The sequence below is a fragment of the Spea bombifrons genome, chromosome 8 (genome assembly GCF_027358695.1).
Source record: "Spea bombifrons isolate aSpeBom1 chromosome 8, aSpeBom1.2.pri, whole genome shotgun sequence".
In the NCBI taxonomy this organism is placed as follows: Eukaryota; Metazoa; Chordata; class Amphibia; order Anura; family Pelobatidae; genus Spea; species Spea bombifrons.
In genome coordinates this window covers 37,148,475-37,169,586 of record NC_071094.1, presented here as the reverse complement: position 1 = coordinate 37,169,586, position 21,112 = coordinate 37,148,475, and the positions used below count along the sequence as shown (strand labels likewise).

At 37.0% G+C, this 21,112-nt stretch overlaps 1 protein-coding gene across 2 annotated transcripts in view; it reads right to left on the bottom strand.

The window, feature by feature from the left end:
- DIAPH2 (diaphanous related formin 2) overlaps positions 1-21,112 on the bottom strand; it is a 474,990-nt gene that overhangs the window by 216,055 nt on the left and 237,823 nt on the right. For both annotated transcript variants that reach the window (XM_053473146.1, XM_053473147.1), the window contains one exon: positions 13,244-13,483. In XM_053473146.1, coding sequence (XP_053329121.1) covers positions 13,244-13,483 — 240 coding nt within the window. The remainder of the gene's footprint in view (positions 1-13,243; positions 13,484-21,112) is intronic.

The window sequence follows — 21,112 nt, the reverse complement described above, 5'->3', positions numbered from 1 at the left end:
TGGAGTGGAGCCAAGTCAAGCATACAACGTTTGCCGCCAATAGACAGCAAACAGTTTAGAGAGTGGGTGGAGTCAAACATCATAGACCCAATCAAATATCAAAGTCCTAATAAGCCGCCCCTCCTGGCCAATCCCGGAGAGTTGAAAAGTATGAACGTTTGTAAATTTGTACCAGATAACCGCTTGTGATGTCCTTCAAAGACGGCTGCTTTCGATTGTTACAAAAATAACACATTTCCCCTTTTTTTTTTACCTCAATTGTAAAGTTTTATCATTTGTTCTGCACGGCAAACCCGAATTAGAAGCTTAAGCGAATAGGAAAATGATCCTCACTACAAAGCATTCTAATCGTCCGCTTTTACCCTCTGATCATCTTTGTAAATTCTCAGAACAGTTAATATTTAAGCAATCATGAATGCTCCAGTGCATATATCAAAACAGCTCCTGTTCCTTGCCAGTCCTGACACGGCACATGAATCCTAATGTAGCTCGGCTTTATTTAAACAAAATTAGGTTCTGTGCTCAATGCCAAGAGTTGTTTACAAATCATTGCTTTTCTTCAATAATGCACACACGTAGCAATACAACATCCAGAAAGATAATGCATTTTTAAGGATATGCAATTACCATAAAGACATTAGCTCCGTCGCTACTACTTGACAGGCTTAATACACGCTTTCTAGGCCAAGTTTCCGAGCCTGTCACACGCGGATGAGGAAAAAAAAAAATAAACAACATTCAGGGCCTTTTGTCACCAGATCTGACAATGGTTCAACGAGATGCAATCTATCACGGAAAGACGTCTTCATTGAAAGGCTGCGCCTTGTTGGGTTCTGCTCAAAATCTTCACCGTTTACTGGGGTGAAGCTAGGATGTACGGCCATCGAACCCAACGCAAAACTCGGTCTTAGCATTTAATGTTAGTCAGGCTTCACGCTGGCACATCGACGCGCAGGATTAGAACCAAGACCTTACATCGTAATGGTGGTTAAACAGGTGACCCTCATTCTTTTAGCGAAGGGCGGCCAATCAATATCTCATAATCCGCCGGTACATTGCCACCGTTTAAGGCGCTGCGTCGACTTGACATTCAATTTATATGCGCATATGTTTGTTGCGACGTTATCTCATTGATCATGTTCACAACAAGATGGAATCATAGGATATGCCGGATAGGAATCACAACGTGTAAAAGTGTTGATGGAGACCGTGTAAATGGGGAAAAAAGTTTAAAATTCATAAAGAAATGTGAATTTGATAAAAGTGACACAAATTTAAATTACGGTACATTTAAAAGGATGAAAAAAAAGGCCCATATACTTATAGAAGTCTTATAGAAATATAACAAATATCAATTTTTTGTTTGTAAAAAGAAAAAAAAAATACTTCACTGAGAGGGTAGTAGATAAATGGCACAGCCTCCCGTCAGATAACATATATATGTTAAAAGTTAAATTGTGTTCTCTTGAAGTTCTCTTGAAGTGTTCTCTTGAACATACCCTAAGCATTATATCGCTCCCACTTCTTTCAATAATTCAGAAATTAACCAAAAGTATGAATCAATAACCCTCACTAATGTTAAAAACATGTGGGGGTGTAAAAGTCAATGTGAAAGGAAAGTTTTACTCAATGAGATATGTTTTAAATAAATGATTTTTTGCAAACAAATAAGATATGTTTATTATGTCTGTCAAAATTAATGTATCTTAACGAGCCGTTCCCTCACCACAGACGGAATTCTCAAATGGATAATAAGTAGAGGCCTTTTTATTTTGGGTGAAGTTCTTTTATTTTTCCTTCTGGTTTTCCCCCACAATATATTATGCCAGCCGCAACATCCTAATTTATTCCCTGCGGCCCTGCGGTCCCAGAATAAGTAAAACGCCATATATATATATATATATGTATATATATATAGATAGATAGATATAGATAGATATATCAATATCATGTTTTTTTGCTAATGTTGCACCGTTTAGATTCTATGCCATGAAGGACCTTGGAAAGGTTTTTGCAAGGTTGAGTTCATAATGACAAATACTCTCATCACAAAGGTCATCAAAAACATTTCTGCTGTTTGTGGCCCTGAAGGCAACTTGTTACGCAAAATAACACAATAGAAGATGACACATCTGCTTAAAGCTGACAAAGGGTTCACCTATACATACATCAAACAAGGTCCTCCAAGTCAAACCTTGTTCGTGTTTCCTCCTTTCACACAAATAACTCGATACTCCTCCTCATTCGTGCTACATTTCCCTTTCTCAATTATCTAAACTGAAAGGATAATCGTGAACACAGGAAGGTATTTTATTCTTTATGCCAATTCTCCCATGCCCATGTTACAGTTAACGTCTTTCCTCCTCTCAAAAGAAGCCATGTAGGAAGAAATAATACTAAAGGTGGCCGCCAAACCCAACCATGACTGAAGACAAGGCAGGGCCCGGCTTGTGATGCTGTTTTAGGCCAAGGCTCTTGGTAAATACCAGACTCCTGCCTCTGCCAAAGCTACTCCTTTTTATATCGTGTTCTAATTCTGTTCTAGTTCCAGTGTGGAAAAAAAAGTAATTGTCCCATTAGTTACTAAATCAACCATTTAACCAAATTAGATAGGACTTGTCATTACCAATAAATGGAGAAGACTTGGAACAGCGATGAACCTTCCTAGGAGTGACCGGCCTACCAAAATCTCTCCAAGAGCTCATCCAGGAAATCACAAAATAACCCAGACTACCAGTAAAGAACTGCAGGCCAAGGCTGGAACAACCAGTTATTAGGTTTAGGGGGGCAAATACTGCTTCACATGGGATGAACTTTTTACCTTCGATAAATGAAATGGTCATATAAAATCCGCATTTTGTGTTTACTCAGCATTGTCCTTGTCTTTTGTTAAATGTAGTAGGATGATCTGAAACATTTAAATGTGACAAAAAAGCAAAAATAAACTAAATCATGGGGTGGGGGGGCAAATATTTTTTCACGGCACTGTAATCTTCACCCGTAGGCTTTGTCACATACACCGATAACAGTCCCCGTCTCTCTACAATTCTCAAAGCAAAATATATATTTTTACAGCCCCGGCTAATGACGCCTTTCAATAATCTCTGCTATTTTTGGGATAGTGTTCAGACACACATTAGAAGCTGTCGTGTGAACAAAGTTGCCGTTATAAAGAACGCATTTTATAAAGTCAGAAATATGGCTCTTGAATGATTATACGGCAAGATAGGAAAAGAAAAATACGGATTTTTCTACCTCAATTTTCACTCAGTACAAGCTCTCTGAGGTACTTATTTTTGTACAATATCAAACCATAAATCAAAAAGTTCATAATTGCAAGCTGCCCTGAAAAAAAAAAACCCATGTTCTCATAAAGAACACATTTTGTAAAACCTGATATATATTTTTTTAAACAAGATAGATGCAATTGTATTTTTTTTTTTTTTTTGCAATCTTCCAAAAATATTTGAAGTAATTCAATTCCTTGTTACTTAGATGTCATGCGAATAAAATCCATGTTCTTGAAATAAAAATTGTGCTAATGACATAATTTAACTAAAGGACTTTTTTTTTTTTTCTTTTGTCGTTTTTGCTGTCAACTTGACCATTTATTTCCAAGCGCTGATGAAAAAATTAGCTTAATCACAAAATTACTGTTAAAAAAGAAAAAGTTAACTCCTTGCGTATTAGGTGATCCTATAAAATTTTTTTTTTTTTTTGATTAAATAAAATGCTAGAGGATTTCATAAATAGTAATCCCAGTATTAGTTACCCTGCCTGACATGGAGTCTTTAGTACAACTTGATACCCTTTTTTAAGCCAACACAGAAAAAAAGATCAGCTTTCTGGACCTCAGAGGTCTTTTTTTTAGTCGGAAAGAGAAATCTGAGGTCCTGGAAGTTTAGGTCACAATAAAACACATCAACTTCAACTAAAACCTCCATTTTCTCTTGGGCCAATACGCATATATCCCAATCCTCACATTTGTGCCGTATTTAAAAACTTACGCAACAATGTCCAAAATAACAGGAGGCTTTATAGAAAATATTCTTGTAACATGATGCTATATACATGAGATAAAGGGTTAATTGATTTAACTTAAAGCACTTTAATATATTTTTTTAAAAAATATTTAATATTTTCATATAAATAAAATGTATCAAATATTAAATCTTTACTGTTAGCTTTCACAGTAATATACGCAACCATTCAAAAGTTTGGGGTCACCTAAAAATGCCCACGTTTTTGAAAGAAAAAGCAGATTTTGTCCATTAAAATAACATGAAATGGATCAGAAATCCAGCGCAGACGGGGTTAATGTTGTATGTGACTATTGTAGCTGGAAAGGGCTGTTTTTTTAATCTTCGTAGGCATAAAGAGGGTCTTTATCACTCCCATCACTGTGTTCCAATGGCACGTTGTGTTTGCTAATCCAAATAGTTTTGAAGGATAACTATAAGTATATTTGCTTCGCTGTCCCGGCCATTACCTTTGCAAATGATAGGGTTCAAGGAGCAGTAACGGAGCGTATATTAAATTATGTTATATGACCTTTAAGTTACCAACACTCTGAAAAGAAGCATCACTCTGCTGTATGTATGTGACTATAAACACTACCGTTCAAAAGTTTGGGGTCACTTAGCTGTTTATGTTATAACATCATTGCAAGAGGGCTTTCTGACGATCAAGAGTCATTGTCCCTTTAAGAGTCCCTCTAATCTTTGGATTTCTTTAGGTATCTCACAGAATAATCAGCCAGACTAATTATGCGATATTCATCTCTTATATAATGAAGTTTGTTACTTTGCTGAATTGTTTGTCCCCGCTTTTGTCGGTGGAAGAAGAAGAGCCATCAGCTGCCTTTTCCCACTAATTCATTTTTATAAACATGCTTCGCTGGTAAACAAACATCAGACAGTAATAAAATAAACAGAAAACTTGGATATCAATAAAAAAAATCTTAGCGTGTTCACTTAATCTTAGAACTTCAATAAAAATAATCTTTCTTGTTCACTGTGGTTGCAGAAAAGCACATGAATCATCCATTTTTTTGACCTCTTCTAATCTTGGAATTACATATCGCCAGCTGTGATGTACCAGCTCCAGCCAGTCGCTGTTTTTCTTCAGACTATCAAATCTAACGATTCTTGCTTTCAGTTCAAAGGGAATCAGAACTGCTGCCTTTAATTAACCATTGTGTTGCCAGGTGGGTGTCATAACATTGTACCTCTGAGGTCTATTACATTAGAGCAGAAAAAAACTTCTTTCTTACAGTATTTCTACCCCATAGATTACATTGTGACTGTAATGTTATGGCAAGATCACACAATTACTCTTTAGATCTATAGGTCCGGAATATATAGCAAGTTTTAATAACACTTAGCAAGACATCATTACAGCACGCTGTTTGAACATCTTATAAAGGAGGCTAACCTCCAAAATGTTCTTCACATCATGCATAACTTCCTCTTTGTTTCAATGTCACCAATACATTAGTCTATTGACAAGGGTTTGAAATGCCTCAAGTTCACAGCTGACTCTAGTTGGTCAGAACAACAAGCAAGTTATCTTTTCACAAAAGTAATCTCTACTTCCTTCTTAAGGAGAACGTACTTGCAGTTGACTTGGACTCAATACCAACTCAACTGGAGAAGATGTCCAAGTCAATAGTACTTGTTATGAAAAGAAGAGGTGATGTTTTTAGTTTACTTGAGTAGTTTGGAGTTAAGTTAGTTGAGTTACTTGTATCACTAGTATCACTCATATCACTTGTATTACTTGTTGAGTTACTTGTATAACAACCTGATCTATTCTGAATTGGCCTATAAGTCTCCATCCACTCTCAAACAGATGCCTTCTGGATTGCACCATTCCATTACTGACACAACTCAGAGGTACGTCGCCAAATCAGAACTGAGTCAATTAAAATGGCAAACAGGCTGAAAAGGGAAGGGATCTCAGTCGTCCTTTTAGTTATATCAGTAAGCCAAGTCTTCATTTTCCACCTTGACCCAATGGATGTTACATGAATAATCATATAAAGAAGAATTCAGTGAACCTCTACTGAAGACAGAAGGAGGTCATACAGATCTGCTCAGAAAAAAGCAGATATCCTACATTCAGAGAGGGTTTCCAAGAACGTGGCCCTACACAGATAGATCACTAGGGTGGGACCATTGTTAAGAAAATGACATGGGTTTGATTTACAAGGGAATGGAAGATTTAGCCTTTTTTTTTTTGTTGCAAAATAAGCTTTTACCCCCTTTGATAATCATAGAAGTAATGGTGTTTATCTTTAACTGCATGTCCTGAGGTGCCTGGCCGGGCTTTGTGGCTGAACATTCTTAGTGATTTTAACGATATATTACTGAAAACAGTTCCAGTGCGTGCTTTCAACTCTCTAGCCTTTACAGGATATAGCCAAATGACATCCGTGTCACACGGAATGAAAAATGTTGAAGGAAATGTCATTCCATTTGTGCTGCTGTTATACTGACAGTTAAACTATACATGGTTCTGGTTGTGTGAATTATTGCTTTAGGGCTCATTACAAGTTTAAAATTCTTAGAACACGGTTGGTATTTAGCCACATTTACATACGGCCTGGCAATTTTATTTTAAAGGCATCACGCTATTAAAATGTTCTCTCCAAATAGAGGTTTTCAAATGTGGCAAAGCTTGCAGGTACGTGCAAGTAGATAATATATCTCTAACAAGACAGACTTGGGTAACTAAGTGAGTAACGCTGTGTGACATCACATTGTTTTTGAACGGAAGAGCTCAGTAACGACTTTAATGGTTTTCTTAAAGCTAAATTAAAGGCAAAATTCAACTTACCTTCAAAGTAAAATTCACTGTTTGATTGATAAGCAGTGGTAGGCCGTAGAGGCAATTTTACTGGCATTTTCCTCTTATGTCCTTGAGACAATTTTATACCACGGTTAGCCCTTAAGGCTAAAAGACGCTTGGTTGTATGTACATACCGGGCACTGTGGCAAATGTCAGGTAACCTAAATGATACAGAACCTGTGGCCGGCGACACTGTTGTTGCCGGTGGCATGGATACCGTGTAGATTTGGCCGCTCAGATAGTAAATTGTCCTTTAATTTGGTGATTTCCAGTACACTTAAGTTTTGCAATGAGCATAAACAAGAGTCAGGGTCAGACTTCCAGTAAGGTTGGAATATGTTTCTCCCGACCCGTATTTAGTCCGGGATAATTGAATGTCAGTTTTTCTACAGCTGAAAAGGCAGTCAAGTTAAAAATTCTTCATACTATTACTCAGGGTCGCTCGGTACCCTCAAGTAAAACAGTTTATACCCCAGATGTTGTTTACAAAGAGATTTTTGATATGTTAGAATTATCATCCCGTCCACTGTATTCCTCCACTTTCACGTCTTACACCATTTTAACCAAATGTTCCCTTGTTTAGCTTTTGCTTCATTCATGCTCTATTTCAATTCAGATGAATTTAATTCCCTGCTTACCTTACCCTTCAATATCAATGTATCCCCCCCCTCCTAAAATCTCCTATAATGATGTTGGGCATTACATATGATTCTTTCACAAACACATATAAGACTATGGGAAAACTATACTTGATTTAATTAAAAGATTGCACGCTATAGCCTCATCATATAGATTTATTTATTAAAACGGAAGCTTGCAGCCGATTTGGGGGATTTTGATGAAACGCAGACCCCAGTTATCTTCTCCCGCAAAATAGTAACAGAGCTCCAAATTTGTTTATGGTATATTTGCTAATTCCTTTTTATTACTTAAGAGTTCTAGAATGGCAAGCATTGTTTCAAACCCCCTCTGGACACTATAATATTTTAACCCCTTAAGGACAATGGGCGGTTCCTAAACCCATTGAAAACAATGCATTTTCAGCCCGTACATGTACGGGCTTTGTCATTAAGGGGTTAAAAAAATGCTTTTGCAGTTCTAGCATGTATACAGGCGAAGACGGCACGCAATAAAAGCCATTTCACATCTTCTGTGCAATGATTTCCTCACCTCAAATCAATGAAAAAAATGATTGTGCTAGGAGGTAATACCCTTTAATTCAGTGTTTGGTTAACCAACATGGAGAGAGGGAAGACCGCCTTTGATTGTTTCACGGGATTTGAAAAGAAAACAAAAATCTTATCTGATTCTCTCCCATTTCAATGAGGCTAGAACAAGACATGATTGCGGCTTCGCAGATATAGAAGCCTTCCCTTGCCGTTTATTTTATTGATCTTTAGTGCGTAGAAGAACTATATTCTATTTGAAGGTGCATTTTTTGTATGTACCAACTGATTTATGAAACAATAAAAAGGGGATTAGACTATGGAAATAATTTAAGGGTTATTTTCTATTTTAATAATCCCCCAGAATGATTAAAGGTGTAGTATATATTCAAAGTGAAGCGTAGTGTTTAAAACCCCAATGGAATAATGAGCCAAAAACATGCCCATGGGCCCTGCCGGCTTCTAATATCACAGAAGTTTGAAGGACTGAAATGATCCAGGAGCTCTACATGGTAATCCCCTATTAATGCTAATAAATTCATAATAATCTCAAATTCCACCAAATATTAGCTGTGTCTCCTGAAAGGAGGACTGAAAAAAAGTAGCTGACAAGCTGATTAGGGGCAAACATGACACAGACAAGCTGATTGAGGGCACTGACAAGCTGTTTGGGGAAAGATGGCACAGACAAGCTGTTTGGGGAAAATTATGACCCTGACACACAGTTTGGGGGCTAAAATGGCACTGATAAGGTCGTAGGGGCCCTAAGCAATCTTAACTAATGGGGTCTGGCTAAACATCACTCCCCCTTGCCTGGAGGATCCAGAGTCCCAGGGAAGCAGCACCTTACCTAGAGGATCTGGGTCAAACTTGAAGAGCTTCCAGGTATGTCCATAGAGTAGCTATATAGATTTTTGGACTACTGGATGCTCTGCATATGTAAAAATTTAACAGAAATATTGCTCAGAAATGCTCAGAATACTGCCCAATATTGCTCAGAATATTGACAGAATTCACTACCAAAGTAGTAGTTAATCTCTCCATCCTGGATTAAACTATATATTTACCTGAAAACTTTTGATGCATCTGATGTAGGAACTGACTGGACTGGGAATGGCAGTTATCTTAGTGAATGACTCAGTACGGGTACGAAAGGTCAGTAAACTGACAAGCGTTTATTATATATATAAAGAAGACTGCAGAGAAGCGGACATAATGTATTTATGGGCAGAGATATACAGCATTAAAAGGTTGGTTGTTAATTTCCACCGACATATCCACTGAAACTGCTCACTTCAGAAAATGGAAAAACAAGTGTCATATCTGCTAAAAATACGTGGATTTAATTAACATATTAGCTTCATAACAAATATGTACAGAACACATTGATTCATAACAGATATTATTACGTTCTGTCAGTGTTTTCATTTGATAAAATGGAGGACCTGAAGAACCATTTAAACTCTGGATTAGAAACATCGCGAGTTCTTTATTCGCAAATCTATGCTTGTTTTATGTTCTTTTCTGCTAAAATAAAACATTCATTCAATGTGTTAGTATGAAAGTTTAGGAAGCCAGCAGTTTCTATGACAATAACCAATCGGTATCAGCTTTTGTGTCATATGACCGTCCCTTTAAGCGGGTATGGAATGGTTGGAGCTAAGATTGGATTTGGATGGAACCGAGACACATGGACCTTTATAGGACATCTTTGTATCATAAACTTCTTCTCGTTAAGACTCATTATAGTTTTCACAGCTAGCAATCCTCAAAATAGTTAATAAAGCCAGCAAAACATGATGAGGTGTATTGCCCACCTTTGGTGATCTGAGATATAAAATATTTAACAATTCATTATACTTTTCTTCTCTCTAACACTCACAGGGTTAAACATAATGTTTACCTTGGTGTATTTCCCCAAAGTCTCAGCTTCCAATTAACATTACAATAGCACATAAGGAAATATTTTTTGCAGTACCCATAAACCTCGATATTGCCTGCTGCGTCTGTGTTTTCACATTAATCTTCTATTCAGAACTCCGGTGTCACAATCAGAACAGTTCAATAATAATGAACCCGCAACTTTATGAAAAACGAATCCAATTGAGGAGGAATCACTGCTTTAAATGAGCTGCGCAGTACTGTGGATGTGATGAGTTTTTAGCTCCTCATCTCCCATGCAAATGTTTACTATTATTTCTTAATGGCAAATGCTTTGCCAGAAGAGAATGTATTTCCCAGAAGATTATCGTGTCTGTACAGTGAATACAGCATTTGATTTTATATATAAAAAAAAAAAATCCTAATCTCTTTCCTCTAAAACAACTATTGCTACATGATGGTATTTCCCTTAAGGCTGCCTTTATTTCATCTGAAGTTTGGCAGAAGCTCTGCGTGTGTTCCTTTGAGCCTACCTCGAGTAAAAGAAGTCAGATCAGTGGGCTGAGCTCATACTTGGGTTTGACAAGTACATGACAGATACGGGTCTGGTGTATATCATAGACGAGTGAACGCAGATAAAGTTTTCATGAAAATTAACCTCTTCAGTAAGCCTGGGCGTTGGTCTTATCTCATAATTATCACTCAAAGCCTGATGCCTTTTAGCTCAATTTATCCTGACGACATAAGAAATGCAAGAACAAAACAGTCCCATCGAGGAAACTCGGGGAGTGTCTTATCGATAGCTCATAATTTACACAGGTGTATACAAAGTGCATTTTCTGTCTGAATCCTTAAGCAACTGGAAAAACTGATCCATTGACAAACAGGGCCTTAAACTGCCTGACCAGCTAACATCTGCGGAAAGGGCTTGCGTATGTGCCAATGGAAGGACCCCCAAGGAGATAAGCACGAGACAGCTCTGTACCCTCATAAATTAAAAAACATAGAATAAGGAGTAGATGAATATAGGATTATCAACATTGTTGGTTAAAAAATGTCTTCGTCAGCTTAGAGGCATGAAAAACCCACACCATCAGTGCCTCTTGCAAACTTAAGATACTTTTGTATCCAGTGATGACCCAGGGCAGGTCCTTCTTTCTTTAAGATGAGTACATCATATACTGGCACTCCTTCTAAGCATGGACAAACTCTACAGAGATCACCACAATACAAATGGGCCACAGTGAAGGTAGATTCTTAACTTCCCCAATGGGCGTTTCGAAAGCTGAGGTGAGATAAGACAATCTGCCACTAAGAAAGTTGCCTTCTTCAGATCAGCCACCCTAAGCCTAAATCTAGTTGGCCTAGGTTAGAATATTCCATCGATCGTATCTATGGGGCATTCCACGGCACGGGAGCATTACGTTCTCCCTAGCAGTCATTGCTACATTGTAGCATCATCGCCATCATTCCTTCAACAGAGGGGTGTTCTAATCAGCGGGGACATTCTGTTGGTTGCTATGGTATTTAAGGACTTTCAGAAGAATCTTGTTTAATACATAGAGTTCATTGTCTCTAAATAACTCCGGTGGCCATTAGCTCCCAGTACAGTCCGGATAATACAGGCGGATACACTGGGAGGCAGAGACGCATGTTTCATTTCAAACAACAGAATGACCACTGATTGCAGTGTGTTTAATGTACCAAAGAGCTAAACCAGGTCAATCCATGCTTGATTCATCTGGGGGTGAGAGCATATACAAGTTTAAAGCTAGAAACCAATCTAATAGCCTGTATTTACTATTCACCGCTTAATCCCAGATCCTTTTTTAATTCCAAACAAGAAAAAAACATGCGCAAATTGACTCAGATTAACTGTATCTGACTGCCTTTCTTATATAAATAGCCGCAGTCTGCCGGTTTAATTATGTGAAAGCTTTCACTTTTCAATTTCACTTATGCCTTTAATTCTGCAGCGTCATTCATAATTACAGTTTAGAGACAGCGGCCCCTTTTTTCACGCCGAACCTTCGTCTTCTCGGTTGACACACACGAGATGCTTTTTTTTTTTTTTTTTGTTTTGTTTTGAATCTTTTTTTGCGATTATTGGAACTTTTAATAATTGAGTTGCCAAAAAGCATTTACTTGTAAGGAAGAACACAGAATAATGCTGTCAAAACCAAGGTGCTGTTTATAAAGTAAAAAAAAAAAAAATAAAATATAAAAAAAGAACTAAATAATTTAGCTGTGAATAATTCACATCACCGACGAGAAAAGCACAAAGAGAATTTGTCTTATTTGTGTTCTGTTTTGCTAATATCTAAAGCTACCATTGTGACAATATTTAGTCATTTCTTTCCAACACGCAATCAGCCTTCTCAGTAACTATTAACCATGATATTTGTTTTGCTGTTAAAGAGTAAGTTCAACTTATATTTTTTTTAAAAGGACACAAATGTCAAATTTTTTTATTAAACATTGTTCACTTAATTGATGTCATGAAAAGCAGCCAGGGCATCACTTATCCCAGGCTTTTAATAGATAACACAAAAGTAGATATTAGATTAAAATAATAAAAAAAGAAGCAGTAGTAAGAGGTACCCCAAAAACAATTATAAATCTAATATACGCCATGGCATTCTCAGATATTGCCAGTTTATAACCTGTTATTTTAGTATTATTGCAAGGGGGTAAGTGGAAGGGTATTTGCAAATTAGTACAATGTGATCAGCAGCAGGAGCATTATTCAGTCGGAGAAAGTCTGCTAATAATAACTAGACTTAGGAACTTCCCAGGGTAGGGTACCAGGAGCTTTCCGTTTTATGGGGAGTGGCCTCAAAAAGGAGCAGGGTTAGCTGCATGTGGAGGCGGGGCTAGCCACACATAGGAACTGAGGCAGCCCTAGACCACCATACAGGGGTGGGGAGTACGAGGCGGAGTGGGCGTGACTAAACGTCGCTCTCTTGCCTGAAGAAAGAGGAAACTGATGGGAAACCAGCGATTTTCCCGGAGACTCTGGGTCAAACCCCAAAAGTTCCCAGGTATGATTATGGCTCAAAGCTTCATGTTCAATCTAGTAAGACTGAAACAATTATTTAGAATTATTCATATCATAATGCCATGAGTACAATTGTAGGTACTGTGCCTATAATAAAGTATAAATCCCCCATAGAATGTTAATAAGGTCTACTGCAACCTGTACGTTAGATCCTTGTTAACTTTATATAAATGATGAATGTATGCAGTCACAGAAACATTAAGGGTTAAGTGTAAAGTTAAACAACACATACAGGAACTCCATCAACACAAGTTCTATCAGGGTGTTTATTATTCCGAAAAGGCCTTACCTTGCAGAGAAAGCTGATGTTAAATCCAAGCGACTGTGCATTTCTAGAGCCAGAATTCATGTAGTTTCCCACGAGCAGCACAAGTTCTACCATTTTCTTGAAGTTCTCACTCTTTTTCAGCTCTTCGCAGGCCAGCGTCACGCTTATGATATCTGGCTTGATGTTGCTGACGTGTTCATCAAACATCAACTTAAAGAGGATACCGTTTAGTCGCGGCCGGAGTACTTTCACTGAACTCATCTGCAAAACCAAAAAGGAAATAACGTCAGGCTTGAGCCAAGCCAAAGATTTTCTCCTGGACGTAACGTAAAAAGCTGATTCCGCTCCCTGGTGGGGCATATATGGCCAGTAAAAACCCAAGGAACAAGGAGGAGAAAAGTGCTAATTTTGGAGATTTGGAAGTCTAGTTCTACTTCCAACTATATTGAGATATGATACGTAGGGGGCATCATTCATGGCCTTAAATAAATAGATCTTCCAGCCGTCAATACCTAATGCTTTGTAATTCAGTAAAGATGGACAAAATGACCTTTCTCATAATTCCCCATTATTGTAAATCATATATAATATAACAGGGTGGAGGGTATTTGGTACTCCTCCTAGGACTAGAACTCGTCACCTGCCTTCTCTTTAAACTCTCTATACAAGAATAATGTAGTTTAAGGAGGAAGCGTTAAGTTAATGACTGTATATGCTTCCCACAGTACTATAATTACACAAAGAGTAAAAGATTTGGCATGTTACGTGTTGCTCCACATTACTATAACCCCCAGGAGCCACTCTTTGCAGGAAATCACAGAGCATTTAGAGTAATTATACACAGCGTTTTGATAAAAAATAATATGTGGTTACACACTAAAGCATTCGGTTATAGCGAATGTGTGCCTGGCTGAGGTATTATTAGAAAATATGGGGAAAAAATGTAAACAAATTGTTGAAGGGGCACCCAAAATGGAATGTAATGTATGTTCATGACAATCGCCGCTGTTTGTCGACCTGTGTTCCTGTTTGTGTTCATTCAAATGTAAATAATAATTTACTAGATACCATAAAACACAAAAACAACTTATGAGGACGGACTATTATTTACCCCATAAAAGTTCAGAATGTTGTGTGGGTTGACTGGTGCTTATTCACTAAACGGAGAGTTGATTTTATTTGCTGTAGGAAGTGCTTATCTTTGTAAAAGTCTCTGGACTGCTTGAATATTAACCTTTTAAGAGTCCATTATAAAGAGTCTATTGTAGGTAATGGTAACAAATAAATAATTGTCCATTAGATAAACATTACTTAATTACTTTATTATGTTCTAGAATCTCAATCCAGTTATCTATATTCAAGCGCAGATTTCAGGTGTGATGTACCTGTAAGGAACGTTTAGATATCATTCAATTGATAATATAATATGGGTTTTAGCCCAAGCGTTACTAAGCTTAGCCGCCCGCATAGCAGAGCTGGAAGACTGCATTTACCCAAATAAGCCTCCAGCACCTGGAGTTGGAAATCCATCATTCATTTAAATGGTTAAAAAACAGTTGCTTCCTTACATCAGGCTCTCAAAAGTGTGGTCTACGTTCAATGATTTATTTTTCCTATAGTTTTACCAATGGAAACTCTCTCCTGTTGCTCCACGACAATCTATAATGTGCAGGAGTCCGAGTAGAAGTGACGGTATTTATTGCGTTGTGTTTTTGAAAGAGTTAAGTCGGAGGAATCATCCTCATAGATTACAGTGTAACATGTCCGACCGTTACTGTATTTTATTCCCCATAAAAGCAGGCTCTACAAATCTCAACAACAAGGCAGTATCTGTTTGAACATGGCGATGGCTATCGCAGCTTTATGAATGGAGCTATGGCCACCAGACTCTTATCTCTGCTCTCAGCTTTCCAGGCCATCCCCAAACTTTAATCTGCTCAATGTCAGAGGGGCAAACGATAAATTGCTTGCCTCTGGCAGTGAATGTCTACAGCTACGGATAAAGCTTCATCGCCCTGTTTCACAATATACAAAGTATTTAAGTGGATACACATAATGTGTCTTTATTACAACATTTCATGGACATATAGAAGTATCTAACATTTCTGAGTGCTATAGGGGAATGTGTTGTGTAAACTATACTTATTAACAATTAACTCCCTATACTAGAGGTCTATGAAACAATCAACTTTAATGAACTTTTGAGTGTTTTGATGCCAATGAGTTGTGCTGGAAAGAAAGGAAAGTTAGGAAGTCATGATGTAACTAAACACCGTTGTATGAAGTCCTAGAATTATAACTCTTGTTGCTTCCCAACTGTGGTTTATTAATGACCCCTGGCTCATATGCCATTCTCTAATACAGTTTTGCCAATAGAGATGTCAAGATAGGCCAAAGATCGATTTAAAGGTTAGGAGGAATCGTGTGTCCAGATAGAACTACAACTGGTGCTTCAAAGGTCCATTGAAGGTGGCCATCATTTAAAAGTTATCCTTGACTTTACTATGCATTATGGAGGTCCAACCTCAGGAAGCGTTTGGCTGACCCTGCATAATGTGTGATTAAATCAATGTGATTTCTTCAAGGTCTCCTCACATGCTGAATTATGCATTATAAAAGGCATGCTCAGCCTTTCTCAGTGGAGAACCGACTAGTGTCGGCCCTTCCTAATGAATAGTGAAATGGGTGAGTTTAAATCACAACTCTCCTCCTTAAAGTGAAAATCCCGATCAGTGGCTACATAAAACATTGCTTTCCAGAAGAAGTGTACACAAATACACAGATCTGGATAAGATCTGACACAGGAGCGTGATCAGTATTGTAAGAATTAGGCAAAAGAAATGAAAAGTAATTGAGCAAAGGAAGGGTTAAACAAGAGAAATGCATAAAACAGGCTAAGTAAACAATCAATTGATCAAATCAGCCTTTTAAACTTAAACTGGGATCAGTGAACACAAAGCGCCATTGGAACACAGGAGTGATGGGAGTGATAAAGGAATGATGGGAGTGATAAAGGTCTACTGTACACCTATGAAGATATTCTATTAAAAATCAGCTTTTTTCAGCTACAATAGTCATTTACAACATTAACCCCGTCTGCACTGGATTCCGGATCCATTTCATGTTATTTTAATGGACAAAATTTGCTATGGTTTAAAAAAAGAAAAAAAGAAGGACATTTCTGACCCCAAACTTTTGAATGGTAGCGTAGAGGTGTATATTACTCAATGTTCTATTATCTTTCAGAAATAATATGCAAACGAGTGCCTTTTTGTAATTTACAAAATTCTTTTGTAAATTGGCACGTTCTGATTCTGGAATGACTAACTAATGTATCGCTAATCTGCATACATGTCCTTGCTGGAAGTGAGAAAATGTAAATTGACCACACTGAATTTCTCAATTCCCCCCCCCAAAAAACAATATTAAATTACTTTGCATTAATTAAAAGTCAGAGTGAGTGTAAAATGTAAATTTAAAAAAAAAAAAATGCAAGATGATAATTTGCTTTTCTATGTGGTTCAAAACTTCATCCGAATGAAAATGTGAATCTCTGAATTCATTCACAAACATGATGAATAATATTAAGTTAATTATCTATTTGATGATAAGTAACCTGATTTCAAAGCAAGTTTCTTCTAAATGAATTTTTAACAACTATGTTTGACCTTTATTATGTGTGATGAATGCACGGATTATCACAAGCTCATATTATTACTTTACCCTTCTAACTAATTTGTACATGGAAATTATGATCTGTTTTAAGAATTTAAAATTTCAATGAGTTTTCATTACATGAACTTTAGCGATTTTATTATTTAAACTAAACAGAAAGAAGCATTGTTAAAAACCTATTCGGAAGATCCGTTGGAACGGTGCTACGCTGACAATCACCCGAGTGTTATGCATACAATCACCCTTTTAATGTTTGTTTCATAATAGGAGTATTAGTTTGTGTTAACATGAATCTAAAGACTGAATACAGATCAAATGCCAAGTAATAAGAATTACACAGTACGTGATATCTGCTTGTGGATACATATTATGCAAAATAAAAGAAAGAACAGAAAATTGTCTGTGTTGGTGCGAAAATAAGCAAATCCTACGCTGGATAGTGAAGCACCAACATACGTCCTAAAGAGGTCATGGAAGCTACAGAACTTGGTTCACTTGGTTCTGGCTGGAGAAAATTGCCAGTGTTGGCTTCATGTATAGGGAAGAGAGGGAATTAAACCCACAACTCTCCTGCAAACTCTCCATTTACCGAATAGAGGCCAAAATGGTACAAGAGACAATAAAGGAGAAGGTGAAGTTAATCTGCCCAACATGCTAACCCCATAACCTTTCCACCATATGTATCATGGGGTCACTTAGAAAAGGGTTTTCTTATAATCAATTAGCCTTTTAAACTTAAACTTGGAACAGGGAACACAACGTGCCATTGGAACATAGGAGTGATGGGAGTGATAAAGAGCCATTGGAACACAGGAGTGATGGGAGTGATAAAGGGCCATTGGAACACAGGAGTGATGGGAGTGATAAAGAGCCTCTGTACCCCTATGAAGATAAAAAATCAGCCATTTCCAGCTATAATAGTCACTTACAACATTAACCCTGTCTGATTTCTGGATTTCTGATCCATTTCATGTTATTTTAATGGACAGTAGATTTGAATGGTGTATATATATATATATATATATATATATATATATGTTACTGTTGCTCCAACTTTATATGTATTTATCAATTCTACTCTAGGAATTAAAAATGCATGTCATGTTCCCAATAAACTCTGAAAATAACCATATCAGTTCTGATTGACACAAAAACAACATATTCTAGGGGCTAGAACTTTATCTGTAATAGCCAAAAGGTACTTAAAAGTGCCACCAAGCCACAATAACAAATTCATTAAACGTGGACTCTAACAATTTCCTTGTCATACTTTTCTGTTCTTGACATCGCCTAATATAATGGAGCAATTACCTCTATACAAATTTGGCACTGGGTTAATCTGATATGACCTGTCAAAAATGTAATATTATGCACAATCTCCCGCCAACGTGCTTTATTTATATTTGTCACTTACAATCAAGCTGCATTACTTCCTGAATTATACAGAGAAAATGGTGTACTTGACACAAGTTAGATATATTTTCAGTCCATATTTATGTTTCTACATTTTTCTTTCATTATTATTTTTCTTACCCCGCTCTATACCACATATTAAACGGGGACATCTTTATTTTAGAGGGTGTGGTTAGGGTGTGGTTGGGGCGTGGTTAGGGGGTGGGGCCTCATCACGACTTTTTAAAGACTTTTGTGACCAGTTTTTTCGGGACTCTATGTCCATCTCGGTTTTATCATCTAGAGCTCCCTGTGTGATAATGAGAACATCCATTGTTTAATCCTTTATGTGGAAACAGACTTAGTACTGCGATCAGGCTGGTCATAGAGATTATTATGTTTTATTTATAAAGGGTATCCAGGAGCTTTGCTCATTCTAATCCTATACAGGCATTATTATGCAGTCCTGATAGGATGCAAAGACCTAGCATCCTCAATGTGTTTGCGATAAAGAGACCTCAATCTAATTATTAGCAGCAGACATGATGGAGCTGAGTGTGCGTGTGTGCAGGCAATGTCAATTATATTCGAGCGATTAAAGAAAATAGTAACATCGTTACCATAACAGTCACTGACCTTTTGTGATATACGAATGCCAAGAAAACATATTTTTCCCCTTTTTTTGTGTACACTAATGTGTAAAATAACATGAAATGGATCAGAAATCCAGGGCAGAAGGAGTTAATGTTGTAAATAACTATTGGAGCTGGAAATGGCAGATTTTTTACTGGAATATCTTTACGTTTAAGTTCCAAAGGCTAATTGATCATTAGAAAACCATTTTGCAATGATGTCACTGTGACCCCAAACTTGTGAATGGTGGTTTATGCTATAATGAACATCTGAAAACAGTATAGTTTACAAAATTTACTAATAATATATCCGTATTAATCTCACTTATTGGGTAATTGTTCCCTAATTAATGTATAAGGATATACATTACAAAAAACCACAATGTACAACAAATGGATAAAAACCAAAGTTAATTCAGGCAGGTGTCTTAAGATATTGAAAAAAACTAGGAATAAACGTCGGAAAAATGAACATCGGTGCAAAATATGGACGACCGAGAGTGATTAGTTATTAAAGGGCAGAGGTTTAAGATGGAATTGACAAAGTGATTTTAGCCAGGAGGAACAGAAAATGGATTGGCAAAGTGTGTATAAAGAAATGATCTGTGCTAAGGAGGAGACCGAGTGGAACAGCTGATTTAAAGAACAACCCGGCTCTGTTCCGAAATGCTTGTTTTACAGCTTAGTATGTGTAGAAAACCCCTGTAATAATGCCTACAAAATGCCATATTTCCTCCGATATAAGACTTAATACACTATGATATTCTGTAATATAAATATATTATCCTACAGGTCTTCTTCCAACTCCTCTGCTGAATTTCACAACAATTGCAGTATTAGAAACATTGTTCCTCTCCAAAACCTTTCCAACAAATAATCACGTAAAATGTTGCCTCATTTTTTAATTTTTGTCGGGGGGGGGGGGGTTGTGTGATAGGCTATTACCATAGACACAAAAAATAAGTTTGTTAAAAGTTTTTCTGCTGCTTTTTTTTATGAATAAGCCTTCATTGGAAAGAATGGAGTGACAGATCTACTAAGGTATGTTTGCTTAAGGAACTACAGAATGCAAGAAATGTAAGGAAGAGAACTTCTATTAAGCCAGATGTTGGCGTGAAGTCATTGTCATCAGCTGACAACCGAAATAATATGTCTCTTTTTTATAAAACTTAAGCTAGATCTTTGGATGCCTTCAGAAACAATAATATGAACTAAAAAGAAAGAAAATCTGAATTGGACATCTCTTCATTCAGCATTTTTTGCTGTTGAGGTTTTGTTGCTTTCTCGGTAACAACTCCCAAGCTAGACAATTACCTCCTTCTCTTCAATAAAATCATCCATAAAAAGTTGTTTAGTTATAAGAGGCTTTAGTTTTCCAAGGAACTCTGGATAGGCTGGGGAATTTTGCAGAGCCAAGTGAGGTCATTGTTCTCTGCTTATTTCCCGGTATTAAAAACTGCCTTTGTGGGCAAGTTCCCCTCGTTTAATATCAAAGTCGTATATCACAACAATATGGTTATAATTGCCACCTGAAATGAAGTTTTTAAATCTTCCTCCTTGCAAGGTGATTGCACCACAGCTCATCTTATATAATTAACTCTAACAGTACTAATAAAAATGAATGAATGAATGAATGAATGGATGAATGAATGAATGGATGAATGAAAAATAATCAATTATTGTAAAGAATAAACTATTAGTACTGAAAACTCTTTATGACGATTGTTATAATAATCCTCCCCTGCCAATCATGTGCAGCATGATATGTGATACGTAAGACAACGATGTTATATAATGATTGTTTAATACATATGCACTTGTGTTAAACTGGGGCCAATCTCTTGGTTGCTATGGTGATTGCTCCACTTTTAAAGCTGAACAGCACAAGTGCATACATCTTAAACAATACATACAAAGCACACAGTGTAAAAATGATTGACTGGAAGGTTGCAGACAAGAACATTCCCATGAAATAATGAGGCTTCTAGCACCACAATACTAATTTCTATCATCTTTTGTTGAGTCCGTGATTTGAAATGAACCATCTGTTCAGGTTGGGATAGACCTGGTGAAAATGATTACCAGGGCTATACTAAGCCGCACTCGAGAGCCTCTTAACAGTTGTGCGATGTGAATTGTCTCCGCTTCTATGACCTCCTATCAAGTAGCAAAATAGTTTTTCGTGAGGGAT